The 16,263-nt window shown below is 37.7% G+C and overlaps 2 protein-coding genes across 4 annotated transcripts; one reads left to right on the top strand and one right to left on the bottom strand.

The window, feature by feature from the left end:
* The first annotated feature begins 1,474 nt into the window (after positions 1 to 1,474).
* LOC132184010 (uncharacterized) lies at positions 1,475 to 13,324 on the top strand. 3 transcript variants are annotated; one of them, XM_059597489.2, is made up of 7 exons: positions 1,475 to 1,673; positions 2,724 to 2,920; positions 4,661 to 4,780; positions 4,907 to 4,960; positions 6,152 to 6,315; positions 12,372 to 12,548; positions 12,656 to 13,324. In XM_059597489.2, exons 2-7 carry the CDS (start codon positions 2,738 to 2,740, stop codon positions 12,864 to 12,866), a joined length of 909 nt encoding a protein of 302 aa, XP_059453472.1. In that variant the 5' UTR covers positions 1,475 to 1,673; positions 2,724 to 2,737; the 3' UTR covers positions 12,867 to 13,324. The 3 variants fall into 3 exon arrangements, with proteins under 3 accessions (XP_059453472.1, XP_059453470.2, XP_088374539.1); XM_059597487.2 differs by having other exon boundaries at positions 2,490 to 2,920; XM_088518413.1 differs by lacking the exon at positions 1,475 to 1,673 and adding an exon at positions 2,566 to 2,634.
* Positions 13,325 to 13,593: 269 nt separating this feature from the next.
* On the bottom strand, positions 13,594 to 15,471 carry LOC132184011 (putative aquaporin TIP3-2). The gene is made up of 3 exons (XM_059597491.2): positions 15,147 to 15,471; positions 14,807 to 15,060; positions 13,594 to 14,181 (listed from the first exon to the last, which is right to left on the bottom strand). Exons 1-3 carry the CDS (start codon positions 15,274 to 15,276, stop codon positions 13,795 to 13,797), a joined length of 771 nt encoding a protein of 256 aa, XP_059453474.1. The 5' UTR covers positions 15,277 to 15,471; the 3' UTR covers positions 13,594 to 13,794.
* Between the last annotated feature and the right edge of the window lie 792 nt (positions 15,472 to 16,263).

Raw genomic sequence — 16,263 nt, 5'->3', positions numbered from 1 at the left:
CGAAACCACTGAAGGAGGCTATGCAAAAAGGTGGTATTCCATCAGCATAACCGTTGAGTGCACCAATAAGAGTTAATTGACGGTCGGGCATGGCTGAGGCCACAGTTCAGTGTCATGGTCACAATAACCTACAACACTCGTATACAGGAGTAACAGTGTAGATGGGCCATATTATGAGATAATAACTAAAGATAAATGCATTGATGATTTATAACGATGAATTATAATGATGAATTATGACGATGATCTATTGCTATATATATATATATATATATATAGCAATAGATCATATATATAATTGGTTGTATATTTATTTGTGAAAACATTTTTTCAAACGAGGGGACAAGGGGTAAAATTATTTATGGTTGTAGATTTTGCTTACTGGGCCCCTTTGGCCTATTTCTTATTCTCAGGTAAGGAGCAAACTGGAATACAAGGCCAGAATGGGAGCGAAAATATATTATCCAATAATTTGTAATAAGCACTCTGATAGACTTTATAGATCTTTTGCAAAAAAATTTTGTTGTAAAAGAAGAAAAGTGACAAACTCAGCCTTAACGGGCTGGGGATGTTACATATTATGTTGAAAGATGCTTAAAAGATTTGAGTACTTTGATTATCTGTCTATGTCTACACCATATGATTCAAAAGTACACTTGGTTAAGAGTCACAGTGTTGGTGTTTTGCGAGAAAAATTTACATAAATCATTGATACCTTGATGTTTTGACAAACTATACATGCCCTAATATTGCATATGTTGTTAGCAGATTGAGTAGATATACTCAAACCAAAAACAAATCCGAATTTCCATAGAAAGTGCCAAAAAAAGCACTATTCCAAAAATGTAGATGCCCAAAAATCTCAGAGTAACTTATAGATCGAAGATGCCCAAGATCTTAAAAGCGGAAGTGAAAAAGCTCTAAAGCAAGGTGACTTAATTACTGTCATGACGTTTCCGTCGATTCTCTGGCGGTGATTTCAGTCGTACTACAAAACCCAATAGCTCACCTTGAGATGGACGCAAGAATTGGTGGGAAAGATGAAGACGACGGCATGGACAGTGAATTGGTGGGGAAGATGAAGATGATGGCGGCACATGGGGATATAGAAGGATTATGTTTATTTAATTTGACGTGGAGTGTGTGTTGGAGCCTCAAAATGACGTGAAAAAACTTATTTATCATTTTTTAAAAGTACAAATAAAAAAAAAAATACGCGCCTTATTTTTATTGGGTGTGAGGTGGCAATGAAACCATTTTTGTTAAGTCATTTAACGGAAAACGAGTTTAGGGAGTAAAATATTATTTTGGCCTTACCTTAGGGGCCTATAAATTATATTTTAAACCACATAGAGCGACTTGTAAGTTAGGTCAACCGTATGGACAAATTTTGCATTTATCCCTAAAAAAAAATAAATAGAATTATAGATTCAGCCTAGCCAGCTAATCAAAACGTTTCTCCTTTCTCCTCGGAGCTACGAGATTTCTTTCTCTTCTTCAAACTTCTCCTCTCAAAATCCGTTTTGCCGGTAAGGCCATAGAAAAATTAAAAAAATTAATTCTCCATGGATATAATCGATGCTCATGCACAAGTAGCCTAAAAACAAAACCAGCTCTTCAACGCTGCTTCTTGTGAAGAGGGAAAAAAAGATTGGGAGAAAAACTCTCCAAAGGTACTCATTTCCCACTCTCCTTTATTGCTCAAAGTGACGTTCAAGTTTAGAGGTCTTTAATTTTGATTATATATTTTCTGATTGCATTTTGGTTCGGTGGGTAATTTGCCTACGCTATCAAGTGTTAGATATCAGTCATTGTGGGTTTGGTTCAAATTTCTTGGAAACAAAATGGGTATAATTACATTGATCCAGATTCACAGGCACAGATAATATCCACCAAAAGTTTGTCATTGGCTCAGTTCTGAAGCACTATGGCCTCAAGCTTCTGATAAGTAGCAATCGATTACCTTAACCCAGATATAATTCAAGTTACTTAGTTTCAAAAAAGTAAGAATTTTAAGCGAAGGAAAAAAAATGTGTGGAAAACGAAAGTATATCAAATTACAATTTCTGAATTATCCATGAACCTGTATGTCATTGATATATCATGTAATTGGTGACAAAAACCCCTACTTTCTTTTTGCCAATAGAAAAACTAGGACATATATGAGCTATTTGGGATATACATGCATACATACATATGTACACAAACATACATACATACGCACGCATGCATTTATGTACTTATGTATCGGTAGGATCAAACGAAACCGATATAAAACTTAGCTAGCGCAAAAAGCTAATGGCCAACTAACTAGTTTAATTCATTCACTACTGTTTTTTTCTCTCTTTAAGCCCTTCAAAAAAAAAAAAAAAAAAAAAACTAACTTAATTTGTAGTGCTATTCATGCATTGTGTGAAAAGCTGGAGATTAGTTATTTGTTTGTCAGTTGATGCCTTTGAAAAGAATATATGTACAATTGCATATTGTAGGTCGAAGGCGTTTGGTCGGTCTCACACTTTTACACATGTTAGTGAGGTTCATCCCTGCTTGCCTGAGTGTATCTCAGAAACCCCCGAGTTTGAACTCTCTCTCCAAACACATTGCATTAAGCAAATTCAAAAGAGGAATAAGAAGGTGTTGCCTCAAACGGCCTCAAATACTACCTTCTACTTCTGGAGATGCTGTTGGCTTGAGTGTATTTGTGCTCTCTGACTTGCACACAGACTATGCAGAGAACATGAAATGGGTGAAGTCCCTGTCAACTGTGAGACACAGGAAAGATGTTCTTCTCGTTGCAGGTGATGTGGCAGAAACATATGACAACTTTGTTTTGACTATGTCTCTCCTGAAGGATGGATTTGAGCATGTCTTCTATGTACCCGGAAACCATGATCTTTGGTGTCGGGATGGACAAGATAATGTAAGAAACATAATTTCTTTGCTAGGACTTTGCGTCCTCTACACTCAGCCGAATCTTTTATATTTAAGTATTTAATAGCTGAGAATGTACTAGGTTTATATATGTCTTCCTTTGCGTATGTATCTATGCATGTACACATGAATACTCGTTTAGCAATTTACCAGGTTATCAATGTGTATGTTGTTTATTAACCTTACAGTTTTGAATGAGTTACTGAGCAAGCCAAATGGGATCAAATGTTGGGATACTCTAGCTCAGTTTGGTTGATATTGAATCCAGTTGCTTGAATTATTAACCCTGTAAGTCTGGTGTTTGACAATGTTTAAGCTTGTTTATAGGTGTAATGGCGTAGCTTAGTGTTTCATTTATATGTTATAATTTGATAGCTGTACCATCATTGACTAATTTGTTTTTTTAATTTTAATCTTTAAAAAAAGAAGAAGAAGCAAACCATCATTGACTATAATTTACAGGGATAAGATATTTGTTATAAATTATTTCAAATTCTTGTGAATCCCATATTGAAAAGAGAGAAGCAAGGAGGTGCAGTAGTTCCTATGTAAGGGTGGTCATGCCATATTAGTACGAAAAGAGTAATGAGGGGGGGGGGGGGGGTGGGGACGGGGGAGGGATTTCTCCTATATGGGGAGGCATTTTGGTGGATTTTGAGGTTGAAATATTCCTCCATGTATGAGTAGTGTGGTGGCTTTTGGGATTGAAATATATCCACATGTGTGATTGAGAGTTTGTTTATTGTTTGAGTGCGAGAGCACTGCTGGGTCTATTGAGTTTTTGATATTGTGAGAGTTAGTCAAGTGTTTGTAATCAGTAAAAATAATATATTTTAGTTGGCATTGCCCATAGATGAGGGTATGGAGTTGGAAAAACCACATTAATTCTTATTGTCTTGTGTGGACGTTTCTTTTTTATTTTTTAATGTGGTGTGCTTTTGTTAGTCCATATTGCAACAATTCATAGCGGAACCCCCCCACCGCCCCACCCCACCCACACCCCCCCCCCCCCCCCAAAAAAAAAAAGAACTGGTATCAAATCGTGTTTGTTCAACAATATTGATGAAGCTGTTTCAACTGTTTATCATCTCTTCTGTATTTTCGACTTGAGAAGTAACATCACTGTACCATCCTTTTCTCAACTATTCTGTCAGCCTCGTGTTGCTCTAGCTTGGCTTGTCAACTGATTGAAATAGAAACTAAAAGCTTGGGTTTTGCTTCTTTAGGCTGGTGAAAGACAGAGAGAGCTTATTAATTATCCTAGCTTGAGCAAAATGCTTTTGTTTTACCTACTTATTACTAAAAGCTCTAATTTCTCCAATGTGTATCGTACTTGGTGGGGCGCCTAAGAAAGCTAACACTTGTGCAATTTGGGTTCAGCTTGATCTAAAAGCCAGCCCTTCTAAACTTAAGCTCCCCTTCCTTGATTATTAAATAACTCTGTAGGAGAATCTTAACAATCTGGACCTGATTCTTTAGACTAACTGCTTGTTTTGTTTAGACATCTGATGTGTAGTTCTGTTAGAGATAGACATTGAAAATTGCTCTCTCTAGTCTGGGATTTTCTTGTATTCATTCATCTTTGAATGCTTAGTAATGACATTAACTGCATCTGTTTCACAATGTGGTTCTTGTTAATACTCAATCTTCAATTTCTTTTTATGATACTTCAATGCTTACTTTCTACTTATGGAAAAAATCGTCTCAGCATCTAGAGTTGTATTTTCAGGATGATTCTCTTGAAAAGCTAAATAAATTGCTTGATGCATGTAGAGGACTTGGAGTTGAGACCAATCCCATGGTTATAGATGGCTTGGGAATTATTCCTTTATTCTCCTGGTACCATGAGGTGATTGGTTTACTGTTGTTCATTATACATCCTTTTTGCAGTTTTTAGCTACTCTATCATTCATGACTTGTTCCATCGGGTGCTTAATTATGCATTTATGTATGGATACACACTCTTGTATTGCAGAGCTTTGATCGAGAGAAGGATATAACTGGCTTCTACATCCCGTCTTTGGAGATGGTGATTCACTTTCTTTCTTACTAGTAAGGGTTTTCATGTGCATTTTACATCCTTTTCGCAGTTTTGGCCCCTTGATGACTTGTTCCATATAGGTTCCTATTGGTTTATTCTATGTGCAGTACATGATGTTGAAAGCCTTGGATCCAAGAACATTTTAATAGGACAAACAGCAGACCTAGTGTTTTCAGTGAAAATAATAATCACCACTGCATAATAATTAAACAGAACAAGCACTGTGCCGAACATTTTCATGTTGCCTAACTAGTTGTGTTTGGAATGAAGGTTCCATTACTAGATTGTTTGGGTTCTCAAAGAAAATCTTTTTGCATCCAACAAGCTCCATAGTGAGTAACCCAAAAAAAATAAAAAATTGCTTCTTTGCACCCTTTCTTTTCATTTTTATTAATAAAAGATGAATTGGACACCAAACAAAATGTTTAATTAGCACATGTGAAACAAATTACAGGCTTATGTTTGTTTATGGAGAATGTCATCATTCTAAGTGGTCATCTTTATAGGTATTCTTCTTTTTGATTGTTTTTTTGGTGATTTACTTGCCATAGAGGCTGCTTTTGGATTGTTTATTTGGTGATTTACTTGCCATAGAGGCTGTTATTTGTGCGACACTACATTCCATTTGAAATTGGGGTGTTGGACACTTGAGTACACAACATCTATGACTGGCACTTGAGTATACAACACCTATGTCTGACCCTTTTTCGGAGAGGTAAAACAAGTTTACCTTTATTAACCAAAATTTGTAGATTTATATGAGTGTTTTGCACTTTTGTTGATAAATTTATACATTTTTGACGTTTTCTGAACGTTTTATGTTTCTTATCTATGTCAGCACCCAAACATCCATAAACATAAATGTTATATTATTTACTCATGATGGAATATAGCAGGATCCCATACAGAAATCGTGGACCAGCTGCGTCGAGCACCCATTTCTGTGTCAAAAGATGGCCCTCATGTCCATTTCCACAAACCATTGCATATAGGCTGGATATAGATAATGTTATTTGAATTTATTTTTGTGGGCTGTTTTCACTTCCTGTATCGATCTATTTCTATATTATATTTGGTTACTTGGTTAACATCATTGAGGATTTCATTTGACTGGCTTATAACAGTAGGTCCTCTAATTATGAAATGGTTATCTGCCTATATTTTTTATTTCTCATGTAGGCATGTAAGGACTTTCATGCATGTAAGTGGCCTGGGGAACTTTCAAATGGGGATACCTCCCTTGCTTTGTACTTCGATGCAATTAACGAAAACAATCTGAATGAGATCAAGGAAATCCAGAGGACTTGTAGCCACATAATCACATTTTCTCACTTCGTTCCCAGGTCAGTTATTCACTCTTCTGAACATCTAATATTCTTTGAATAGGTTCCTTCTCATGTAAAATTGGACAGTTGGATAATGTGCTGATTGTAGTTATGGCCAGGTTCTAAGAATCTTATACTACTAGCTGTTTAGCACATTTATCAGAATCAATGTTTATAATCTTAGTCATTTTGGATTCAGTACTCCCCACTACCCACTCTTTTGTACTGAAAAAGACCCTTTTCATGGCCTTATTTTGATTGCCCAAAACTAGAGTTTTAAGACGTGCGATTGAAAGTAAGCAAGAAAATGGCTGCACATTAGCTTACTAACATGCAATGGCTTTCACGCTAAGGTGATTGGCCATTGCTTGTTTCCCTTTCTTGGTTACATGTAGTCCCTTCAGTAGGCACATATTCATTGTGAGGCCTGTTAAAATTCCAGCTATTACAATCCATTTTTCTGTTTGGTATGTCTTTAGTTGTATTGTATTGCTGAAATAGGATTTGGTATTGAAGCCCCACTTTTTCATTTTTGGGCAATACAATTTTTAGGCCTTCATGTAAGTATATTACTCTACAACATTTCAGTTATGGCTAATTTTTAGGTTTGGACGCATTTGTGGAGGAAATATCAATCAGTGGACCATGGAAAAATGCTACGCACACTCCCTGATGTGGCAATAACAATCATAATTGGATACAAAATTCAATAGTGATCCATCTAAAATCTAATGGTTATTTTTACTTCCACGTCAGGGAGTGTGTAGCATTTTCTTCTGGACCATGATTGTGTATGCTTTGCTCACCTTGGGCCTTGGCTTAGGTACTAAAGAGGTTGAGTGGGGATGGGGTAGGTTTTAGTTTCAAATCTTACAATTTAATATAGATGTATTTAGGTTTTCCTATATATATATGTGTGTGTGTGTGTCGTTTAATTTATTTTCTTTTAATTTTTAATATGGAAACAATATCCTACTTGCCAATGGTTGGCTGAAAATTCAGAACTCTTCCGTTAAAAGGGGCCCCTATTGTCCCATAGTTGAAAATTCTGAGAGGATCTGATGAAGGGCAGATTTGCATTTCCAGTAATAGCAATGCAGTGTGTTTGTAGGTTTAATTGGTGGTAAAGTTTGGGGAAAAGATTGTACTTTTTGAAGTTCTAAAGTATGGGAAAGGGATTTGGGTTTAAAATTGGCCCAAAAGGATTCAACCTTGATGGCATTTTAACTGCTGCAAACCAAATTGAAGTTGCAGGATTATTGGAATCGGTGAATCTGCGTATAACTGTTTTGGGGTGTTATGGAGGTCATCTTACAGGTCGAGTTAGAGAAAAAGAATGAAAAATATTTGGATTTGGGGTTGGTTTATTGTGTCACAGCACGGTTGAAAATTAATGGAAAGAAGAAAAGGACAAGATAAACCTATCAAGCACACTTTCTTATAGCTTCAAAAGCTACTGGAAAACCTCTCTAATCTTTGTCCCAGTTGACAGAATATGTATATGATATCCTGTATTGTAAAAGGTAAGTCTCACATAGGTGGACTATGAAGGCATGTATGTGCCAAGTTTTCCATTGATTGTGTACTAGATGAGACTGGATTATTTAAGTGACTTTAGGGAGCTCTAAACGCTTTCATGATTCATTACAAATGATAGTAGAGTTAATCTAGTAACATCATGTGGTGCTTGGGTATTGCAACATAATGTGGGTGTTGATGAGGATATCAGGCATTTGATTGAAGGAGATTATGATATCTCGAATAGTGAAAGTTGAGTCTCACATTGGATGGGTGGACTATGAAGGCATTAATGTGCTGAGTCTCAAATTGATTATGTACTAGGTAAGACTGGAGTGGATCTAGGTAGATCCAATAATAACTTTGACCCTTTTGGGGAATATTATAGATGTGGTTAGCACCGCCCTGAATTGTTACAATTAGGTTATGTATAAGCTGTTGTTTGCACCCCTCATTTATACTTATCAAAAAAAATAAGCTGTTGGTTACACCTTTCCGTAATAGGCTAGAAAAAAGAGAAAACTATTTAGTTAGTTTGACTAGGAAAAAGCTATAATGTACTCAGCAGTAAATAAAGATCTAGGACCAAAATAAGACTCATTAGCGATTGTCACAGCCAATTCCAGTATCGGATTACCCCTGGCCTTTTAAAATCAAACAAACTTGAAGAAAACTAAACCACTGCACATGACCTTAAGTAAAAACATAAAAAGAAGACATGCCTCAACCGAAAATTGGTCATACATATCTCCAAATAGGAATCACATTATTGACCATCTCACTAAACTTCTAGACTTGCTCGTACTCACTTTGCTCTTTTTGCATTATGTTTTCAATGTGAATTTGAACAAATTATAGTGTTAAATCAAGAAAAATATTTTTGAATCCTTGAAGAAAGGCTGAAAAAACTTGATATAGTTGCCTGGAATTTTGCTATTGGCTCTTGTACTATTTTGGGATTCACTGTTGGAAATCTTTAAAGCATGCATGGCTCGTCATTGGCTTGTAGTTGAGGTCAGACCAAGCTTAACATAAGGATTAGGACTGGTACCAATCATCTTATGAATTTTTTTTATTCGAGTGCCCTAGTAAGATAACTTTAGCTCTGCAAAACTTTCATCCTCTTCCTGCTTGTAGAACAGGCAGCTGGGTTGGGAATTTCTGAAAAGAGTAGCACTAGCACCCATGGCAAACTGCAAATTTTTTTTGGTAATGTTGAATATGCAGAACACATTGATGGCAGAGTTTTAGGAGTTGGCTAAACTGAGATAGTAGCAGAACTGGTGGTTCTAGTGGTGGCAGTAGTATTGCAAGTGATACTGCTGGCATTGGGGAAATATACATGGAATTGATGGTTTGTATTCAAATCTTAGTTATGGTAATTGTGATCTATGTTGTGGTGCTACAGTGGTGGGTGGTGGTTCCAGTGATAGTGAACTTGTTAAATTGGTGGAATGATGTTAGCAGCAGCGGTTGGACAGTCTTGGTGGTGCTCCTGGTAATATTAGAGTGTCTATAGTGTTCTTCATTTACCAAAAAAGACAATAAAATGATACAAATGGTTCATGCCATAATTTTTTTTTTTTTTTTGGTATGAGTAACTGAAATTTCATTAAAAGCAAAATAGGGTTACTTAGGGACACAAGGAATTTACAGGAGAAACACCTAGGTAGGAGGAGAAAAAAGAAGAAAATTATAAAAACTAAGCTCCTAGGGAGCTACAGATGCAGCTGCAACTATATAGAGTTAAAAAGAAAAAGGACTCGAGCTCAGTCAACGACCTCTCACAGTCCTCAAAACTTCTGTCATTTCTTTCTCTCCAAAAACACCAGAAGTGGCAAGAAGGCACCATCTTACATAGCAGCACTTTGTGTTCTACCATGAGTCCACCAAGAAGCAAACAAGTTAGCTACACTACTAGGCATCACCTAAGACAAGCCCAAAACAACTGAAAAAGGCATTCCATAAGGCGCAAGCTACTTCACAATGGAGGAGAAGATGGCCTACGGACTCCCCATTCATCTTGCACATAAAACACCAATCAATCACAATGCTATACCACTTCCTAAGATTGTTCTTAGTAAGGATCTTCTCTAGAGTCGCCGACCAAGCAAAAATGGCTGCCCTCAAAGGGAACGTTAGACCTCAAAATACTCTTCCATGGGAAAGGAGTGCCATAGAAGGAGCTAATAGTGAACGACCCTTTTCTGGAGAGGAACCACCAAAGCTTGTCCTCACCATCTCGTCTCATTCTAATTGAGTATAACAAATTGCAGAACGAGACAAAGATATCCACCTCCTAATCTTGAGCCACGCTAACAAAGCTTACAATCCACTAAATTGAGTCGCCAGATTACTCCAAGTGAGCTGCTACTAAAGCATTCTACACACGAACAATGCCATATAAATCTTGAAAGGCTTCCTTTGAGGCCTTGTCTCCACACCACAGATCATGCCGAAATCTAACATAGGCGCCATCTCTCACCTCAAACCTAGTATGACTTGAAAATATGTTCTAACCCCTCCTAATCTTCTTCCGAACCCCCACTCCATACGAACCAACAAGCTCATTCTTCCAAACTCTCTCACATATTAAGCAACATGGAACGTTAAGGGTGTATCAACGCAAGTTCAAAAGACTCTGCAAAAAGTGTTGACAGGCACATTTGTGGGTTGACTGAAGGAAGAAATAGTAGCGGAGGTACGTACTGCTAAACCAAAAACTTTGAGAGAGGCGTTTGGGGTGGCGTGCATGAGGGACAAAAGGCTGGCTCGAAAGAAGAAACAGAACAAGCTCGAGGTGCATAAAATGACCTCACTGCCAAAGGCTAGCCTTCCTGCATCCACAGCTATGAAACCAAGTTCAGGCACTGAAGCTTTCGTGGGAAGAATTGAAACGACGATGGGAAAAAGGCCTTTGCTTCAGCTGCAACAGAAGGTTTACACCAGGGCACAGGTGTAGATCTCCCCAAGTGTTCTTGCGTGAAGGTGGCCCAGCATGGCAAGCTGAAGATAACGAGGAAGAGCAGGTATGCCCAACCAGTAACGACGAAGAGCAAGGTGTCTTAGAACTTCTAGAAATCATGTTGCATGCTTTAACGGGATGGATGAGACCAGAAACCATGTGGGTAGTGGTCTATATCAATCGGCAACCCGTGATGGTATTGATTGATAGTGAATCTACCCTTAATTTTATCCACTCTAAGGTTGCTCTACTACTACGCGCCTTCCAGTCACTACAACCATGGGATTCACCGTAAGAGTGGCTAACGGGGAGGGTCTGGAATGCAACGAGAAGTATGAAAGAGTGGCCATGCAACTCCAAGATTTTGGGTTCACTGTCACTCTTCCTGGCCTGTCATTCAAGGGCTTGGATGTCGTTTTGGGTGTTAAATGGCTTGAGAGCTTCGGACCACTACTCTACAGGTGAAGAACTTTGACAATGGAATTCAAGTGGCAGGACAAAGATTTTGCCCTCACAGGACCACACGCAGGACCTTTGCAACATGTATCAATTTGAATCATTACCAAATACGTTTTAACTGGAGGGGAACTATTTGCACTCTATTAAGCATAACAGGTCAGTGAAGAACAATAGGTTCCCCATGGAGATTCAACAGCTAATGCAGGATTACTAGCTAATTTAGGAGCTGCAACCGCATGAAGCAAATGGCCAATGCACATAGGAGGGATGACAACTTTAATGTTGGAGACTGGGGTGTTGTTTGGTAAACACCACACCACTCTCAAATACTATTCACCTCTTTTTATCAAAAAAATCAATATCAAAATTTTCTCACTTTTTATATCACATCATTCACTTTTTATATCACATATTTTACTTTTTACTGTTCATATAAAAAAATTACTACAAAACAAAACTTTCCCAATTTTCAATATCACCTTTTTACTTTTCTATACTAGTTAGTACTCTCATTTTTTTTCACCAACTCGTGAACAATGTTGTGGTGTTTACCAAACAACACTTGGGTCTATTCGAAGCTCTAGCCGTACCATCAAAATACTGTGTTCCGTTGAGCTCACCAAAAGTTAGCTAAGAAATTCTTTGGGCCATGGGCTTGGATGAACAGAGGAGAACAACCGGGAAGTAGTAAACATAGAAATAAGCAGTTATTGGGGTGATCGTGCACAACATGAAGGGTAACCGTGGCTGAGTGGGTTACGTAACTGATGTAGTGTAGCATTATATGTTCAGTAGTTTGTTAGAGTTATGTTTTAGCTATGGTCATTTGTCTTTGTACTGCAGTTTGACTCCCACCTCAAGTGGAGCCTTGTATCTCATTTCGTTGTGTTTTTAGTGCAACTCTGTGCCTTTATTCCCATCATATTGTTCGTGCTACAGTGGTTCTTGTGAAGTTCAATAGCATTACTGAATGAGGCAGTTTAAACATCCTGGCTAATATATTTGGCCAATTATTAACGTTGTCAAATAACCCCTGAACCCGATCACTTATTTTGTTTTGTGAGTTGAGTGTCCTATTAATCTCTCTGGTAGGCATAGATCTCATAACTGATTACATACCTTGTTTCAAAAGGCAAGAGCTATGTCCAGAGAAGAGGATGCTATTCTATCCTAAGCTCCCCAAAATCATTGGCTCCGATTATCTCGAGGTTCGCATACGGTCTATACATGGAATCCAGGGGAGTGCATCTGCATGTCATGTGTTTGGTCATACCCATTTCTGCTGGGATGCTGTGGTTGATGGTATCAGGTATTGTTTCTCACTGCTTCACTCCTCACCCACTTTCGTCTCCAGCATGCCATTTGTTTGGTCATATACCCGATTCATGTGTGTGTTTTGGCTTGGATGTAATGCAGGTATGTGCAGGCACCATTGGCATACCCAAGAGAGCGGAAGAGAAGAATGAATGGGGGTGAAAATTGGCTACCATTTTGCATCTACATTGATGGGAAATTTGCTGATACACTCTCTCCCTGTTATTGGTCCGATTATTACTCTGCCAACCAAAGAACACCTCACAACACCAAACTTGCTCCTTGGGTTGCCAGATTCTATAACCAAACATAACACATAACACGATACGAATCGTGTATACCCGTTTGTTTTCATTTATTTTAAAAGTAATGCTATTTAGTAGATAATTTTACAACTCTCATACAATTGAGATGACGGGGCAATAAGAATTAATCTTTAGATTAACAAGAAATAGTTTTTTAAAAAATAATTAATCATTAAATTTTATTGCTACGTCATTTCAGTTGTATAATAATTTGCTTATAATAATCTACTAAATAGCATTGCTAAATAGTATTAAAATGATTTCATTTTCTTCCCCTCTCTGAAACAATTATTACTTGCACCCTTCATTCAATGTTACGCATTTTTTGTTTTCCACTCTTGGAGAAACAATGGTAGATTGGCTCATCTCTGAGCAATTCATTCTTTTGTAGAATTTATACTCTACACAGTTCATTGTATCATAGTGATAAAATTTATACCCAGTTGGCCTTAAATCTTTTGTAGAATTTCCTTGTTAGTCTCTCTAATGATTTTTTTATTTTTACCGACGTTATCCATATGCTATCAACTATTTTACTGTGATTCTGGAAGCAGCCAAAATGATTCTAATCCATCAGTTATCAACCATATATGTTACAGAAAAAACTAGCCTTTGTATATTTAACCTGAGGTTTTTTTTTTTTTTTTTTTATTCATAAGCAATACATTGGAAAAATTAAAAAGAAATTACAGAGGGGGGAACAAAAGCAGCACTAATATGATCTGGAGCATAAAGTTACTGAAGGGAACAAGGTTTGCATTTTATTAACAAGTAACCAAGTACAACACTTGCAGACAATGGATAAACTAAGAAGATTCCGACCCAAAACATAAATTAAACATATAAATAAAACCAAACATAGATGTGAGATAGCAAACAAAAGCAAAGGCCTAAACCACATGCAATTTTATTACAAATAGAAACAAGAGGCCGAAACTAGTAATCTTCAGGAGCCAAGGGCTGGTGGGTGTGATGGGGGACCTCTGTGGGAATCACCATGTACTCATACACTAGGCCTGCAAAGCCACCGCCTAGAAGGGGACCAACCCAGTAGATCCAGTGGTTCTTCCATCTCCACCCGACCAAAGCCGGTCCAAAAGCTCGGGCAGGGTTCATGCACGCTCCGTCAAACGGCCCGCCTGCCAGGATATTCGCTCCGACGATGAAGCCGATCGCCAGCGGCGCAATCGTCCCCAAGCTACCCCGTTTGGGATCGATGGCAGTTGCAAAAACAGTGTAAACCAGCGTGAATGTCATAATGATCTCGAATATAAGCCCATGCCACTCCCCTACACCTGCCGTTACGGAGAACCCCACTGGTCTCTGAAATCAACACCAAAAACATCATAACAATAATTTCAGCATTTTCTTTTTCTTTTTTCTTTTTTTTTTTTTTAAAAAAAGAAAAATTATATCTTCAAAAAGTGTTTTTACTAAATAAAAAAGTTGTGTTATGCAAAAATTAGTCCGTTTAATAAAAAAAACTTAAAAAGCACCTTTTTTGCCTTCTTGAAAACAAGATTTTTTTTAAAAAATAAAATAAAATAATTATTTTTCTGAACAATCTCAAACACGTTCTAAGTAAACATCCATAAAAGGAGATGAGGTGGGAGGGATCCTTTTAATTTTTTTAAAAATTTGAAATTCTTAAATTTATAAATTCGTGTATCTTACTAAGCGTCTAAGCGTCTAAAATAAGACATGTTTTAATATTTAGGCTTACTAAATTGTTTAAGAGTACCTTTCTCACTAAATACTGAAACATGGCTACTTATCTACTAAATACTGAAACATAGCTATACTTAGATGAAATGTGAGATTTATAAATTTGAGAACCTTAGAGGATCTCACAAGGTAGGGTCTCAGAATTTAGTTGAACCGAAGGCCTTGGATAACCGGATTTAAAATAAATAAATAAATAAATAAAGGTGGTGTGGGCATGTTGTACCATGTTATTGGTGACAAGCCTGAGCAAGAGCGCTGCCACAACAGCACCCAAAAGCTGGGCAATCCAGTAGAAGACGGCGCGGAGAACGGAGATCCTCCCGCCGAGAAGGGTGCCCATGGTGACGGCAGGATTGACATGGCCGCCGGAAATATTCATGCTGACTGACACTGCCACAAACAGAGAGAATGCATGCGCCAGCGCGACGACCACTAGCTCCGACGGCGTCGTCCCTGTATCCTTGTAGTATATCTTCCCTGCCAAAACACAAACCACATGAATTTTATACAAACACCATAAACGATCTAGGGAGGATGGAAAACAACTGAAGATATATAATTACCCAGAGCTAGTAAAGAGCCTTCCCCTGCAAACACAAAGATGAAAGTGGCGATGAATTCCGACAAGGCGGCTCTCATTGTGTCAGGGTGGGTGGCATCTTCCGCCCTCCCAAACGCATATCTCCGTGGCATGATGGCAAGAAACAATTAAATACTTCTTCTTTTTTTTCTTTTTTTCTTTTTTGGCAGTTTTTGAAGCCTTTTTCGAACAACCTCACTACTTTCACAGCAAAATCCCGCCGATGATGATTATCCCTGCGCTGGCGGAATGAAAATGGTGGAGAGAAGGAGGAGATGATATGAGGAAAGCAGAGTGGGTGAGAGTGTTTGCATGGCTGAAAGGTGGAAGTTACTGAATAAATCGGCCAAATGGGGGATGGGGTTGGAAGGACACATGGCGGCACGGCGTGCGCCGAGGTTGACACGTAGATGTATTAACAATTGATTCCAATTCCAGCTGGAAGGTACAGTCTTTATCTATTTCTTGCTTTGAAAGTATTCCCCACATCCAAACGGATGCGTTTGGACACAAGCTTAACTTTGTCCTGGACTGGATATGGATTATAGTTATACATGAGAAGATTATTTGGTGTACTCAATCCTATCTATTATACCCCCGGATTCATACAAAGTACTCCATCCTCCCGGATCAAGTTAGACTCTGACTTCGTCGGCAGATTCTGTAATTTGTAGTTTCTTATATTACAAAATTTAGGCTATTTCTTTATATTAAAACGATTGAAAAATGTTACTTATTAAAATTGTAGGTATGTTATTGAGGCAGTTATAAAGAATTTTTGTTAGAAAATTATTTTTTCTTCACTTTTGCTGAGATGCTTATTTTTCAGAAAAGCAAAAGACAAATTTTTTTTGCTGAAAGCTTTTTTAGAATATAGATAATTTCTCAAGAAACTGATAAAAATATATTCAATTCTCAATTGTAACATGCCACATTTTTAGTAAGTAGCATTTTTCAATAATTTCGATGTAAGAAAATGACCTAAATTCCGTAATTTCATGTATCCAATCATGTCGGTTAAACCCGATTTCGTGCAAAGTACTTTATCCACATGAATCAGGTTAGACTCTGAGTCCACCACAAGCGTGGTCCTAAATAAT

The sequence above is a fragment of the Corylus avellana genome, chromosome 7 (genome assembly GCF_965113065.1).
Source record: "Corylus avellana chromosome 7, dhCorAvel1.hap1.2, whole genome shotgun sequence".
Classification (NCBI taxonomy): domain Eukaryota; kingdom Viridiplantae; phylum Streptophyta; class Magnoliopsida; order Fagales; family Betulaceae; genus Corylus; species Corylus avellana.
This window is presented reverse-complemented; position numbering and strand designations above follow the sequence as displayed.

What these genes read in the sequence shown, in the direction of transcription:
- LOC132184010 (XM_059597487.2), top strand. Translation starts at nt 2,525, where the DNA reads ATGTTAGTGAGGTTCATCCCTGCTTGCCTGAGTGTATCTCAGAAACCC. An exon ending in TATTCTCCTGGTACCATGAG is followed by an intron (nt 4,781 to 4,906) that starts GTGATTGGTTTA and finishes CTTGTATTGCAG; the next exon opens with AGCTTTGATCGAGAGAAGGA. An exon ending in GCTGTGGTTGATGGTATCAG is followed by an intron (nt 12,549 to 12,655) that starts GTATTGTTTCTC and finishes GATGTAATGCAG; the next exon opens with GTATGTGCAGGCACCATTGG.
- LOC132184011 (XM_059597491.2), bottom strand. Translation starts at nt 15,276, where the DNA reads ATGCCACGGAGATATGCGTTTGGGAGGGCGGAAGATGCCACCCACCCT. An exon ending in AGGCTCTTTACTAGCTCTGG is followed by an intron (nt 15,061 to 15,146) that starts GTAATTATATAT and finishes GTGTTTTGGCAG; the next exon opens with GGAAGATATACTACAAGGAT. An exon ending in GGCTTGTCACCAATAACATG is followed by an intron (nt 14,182 to 14,806) that starts GTACAACATGCC and finishes TGTTGATTTCAG; the next exon opens with AGACCAGTGGGGTTCTCCGT.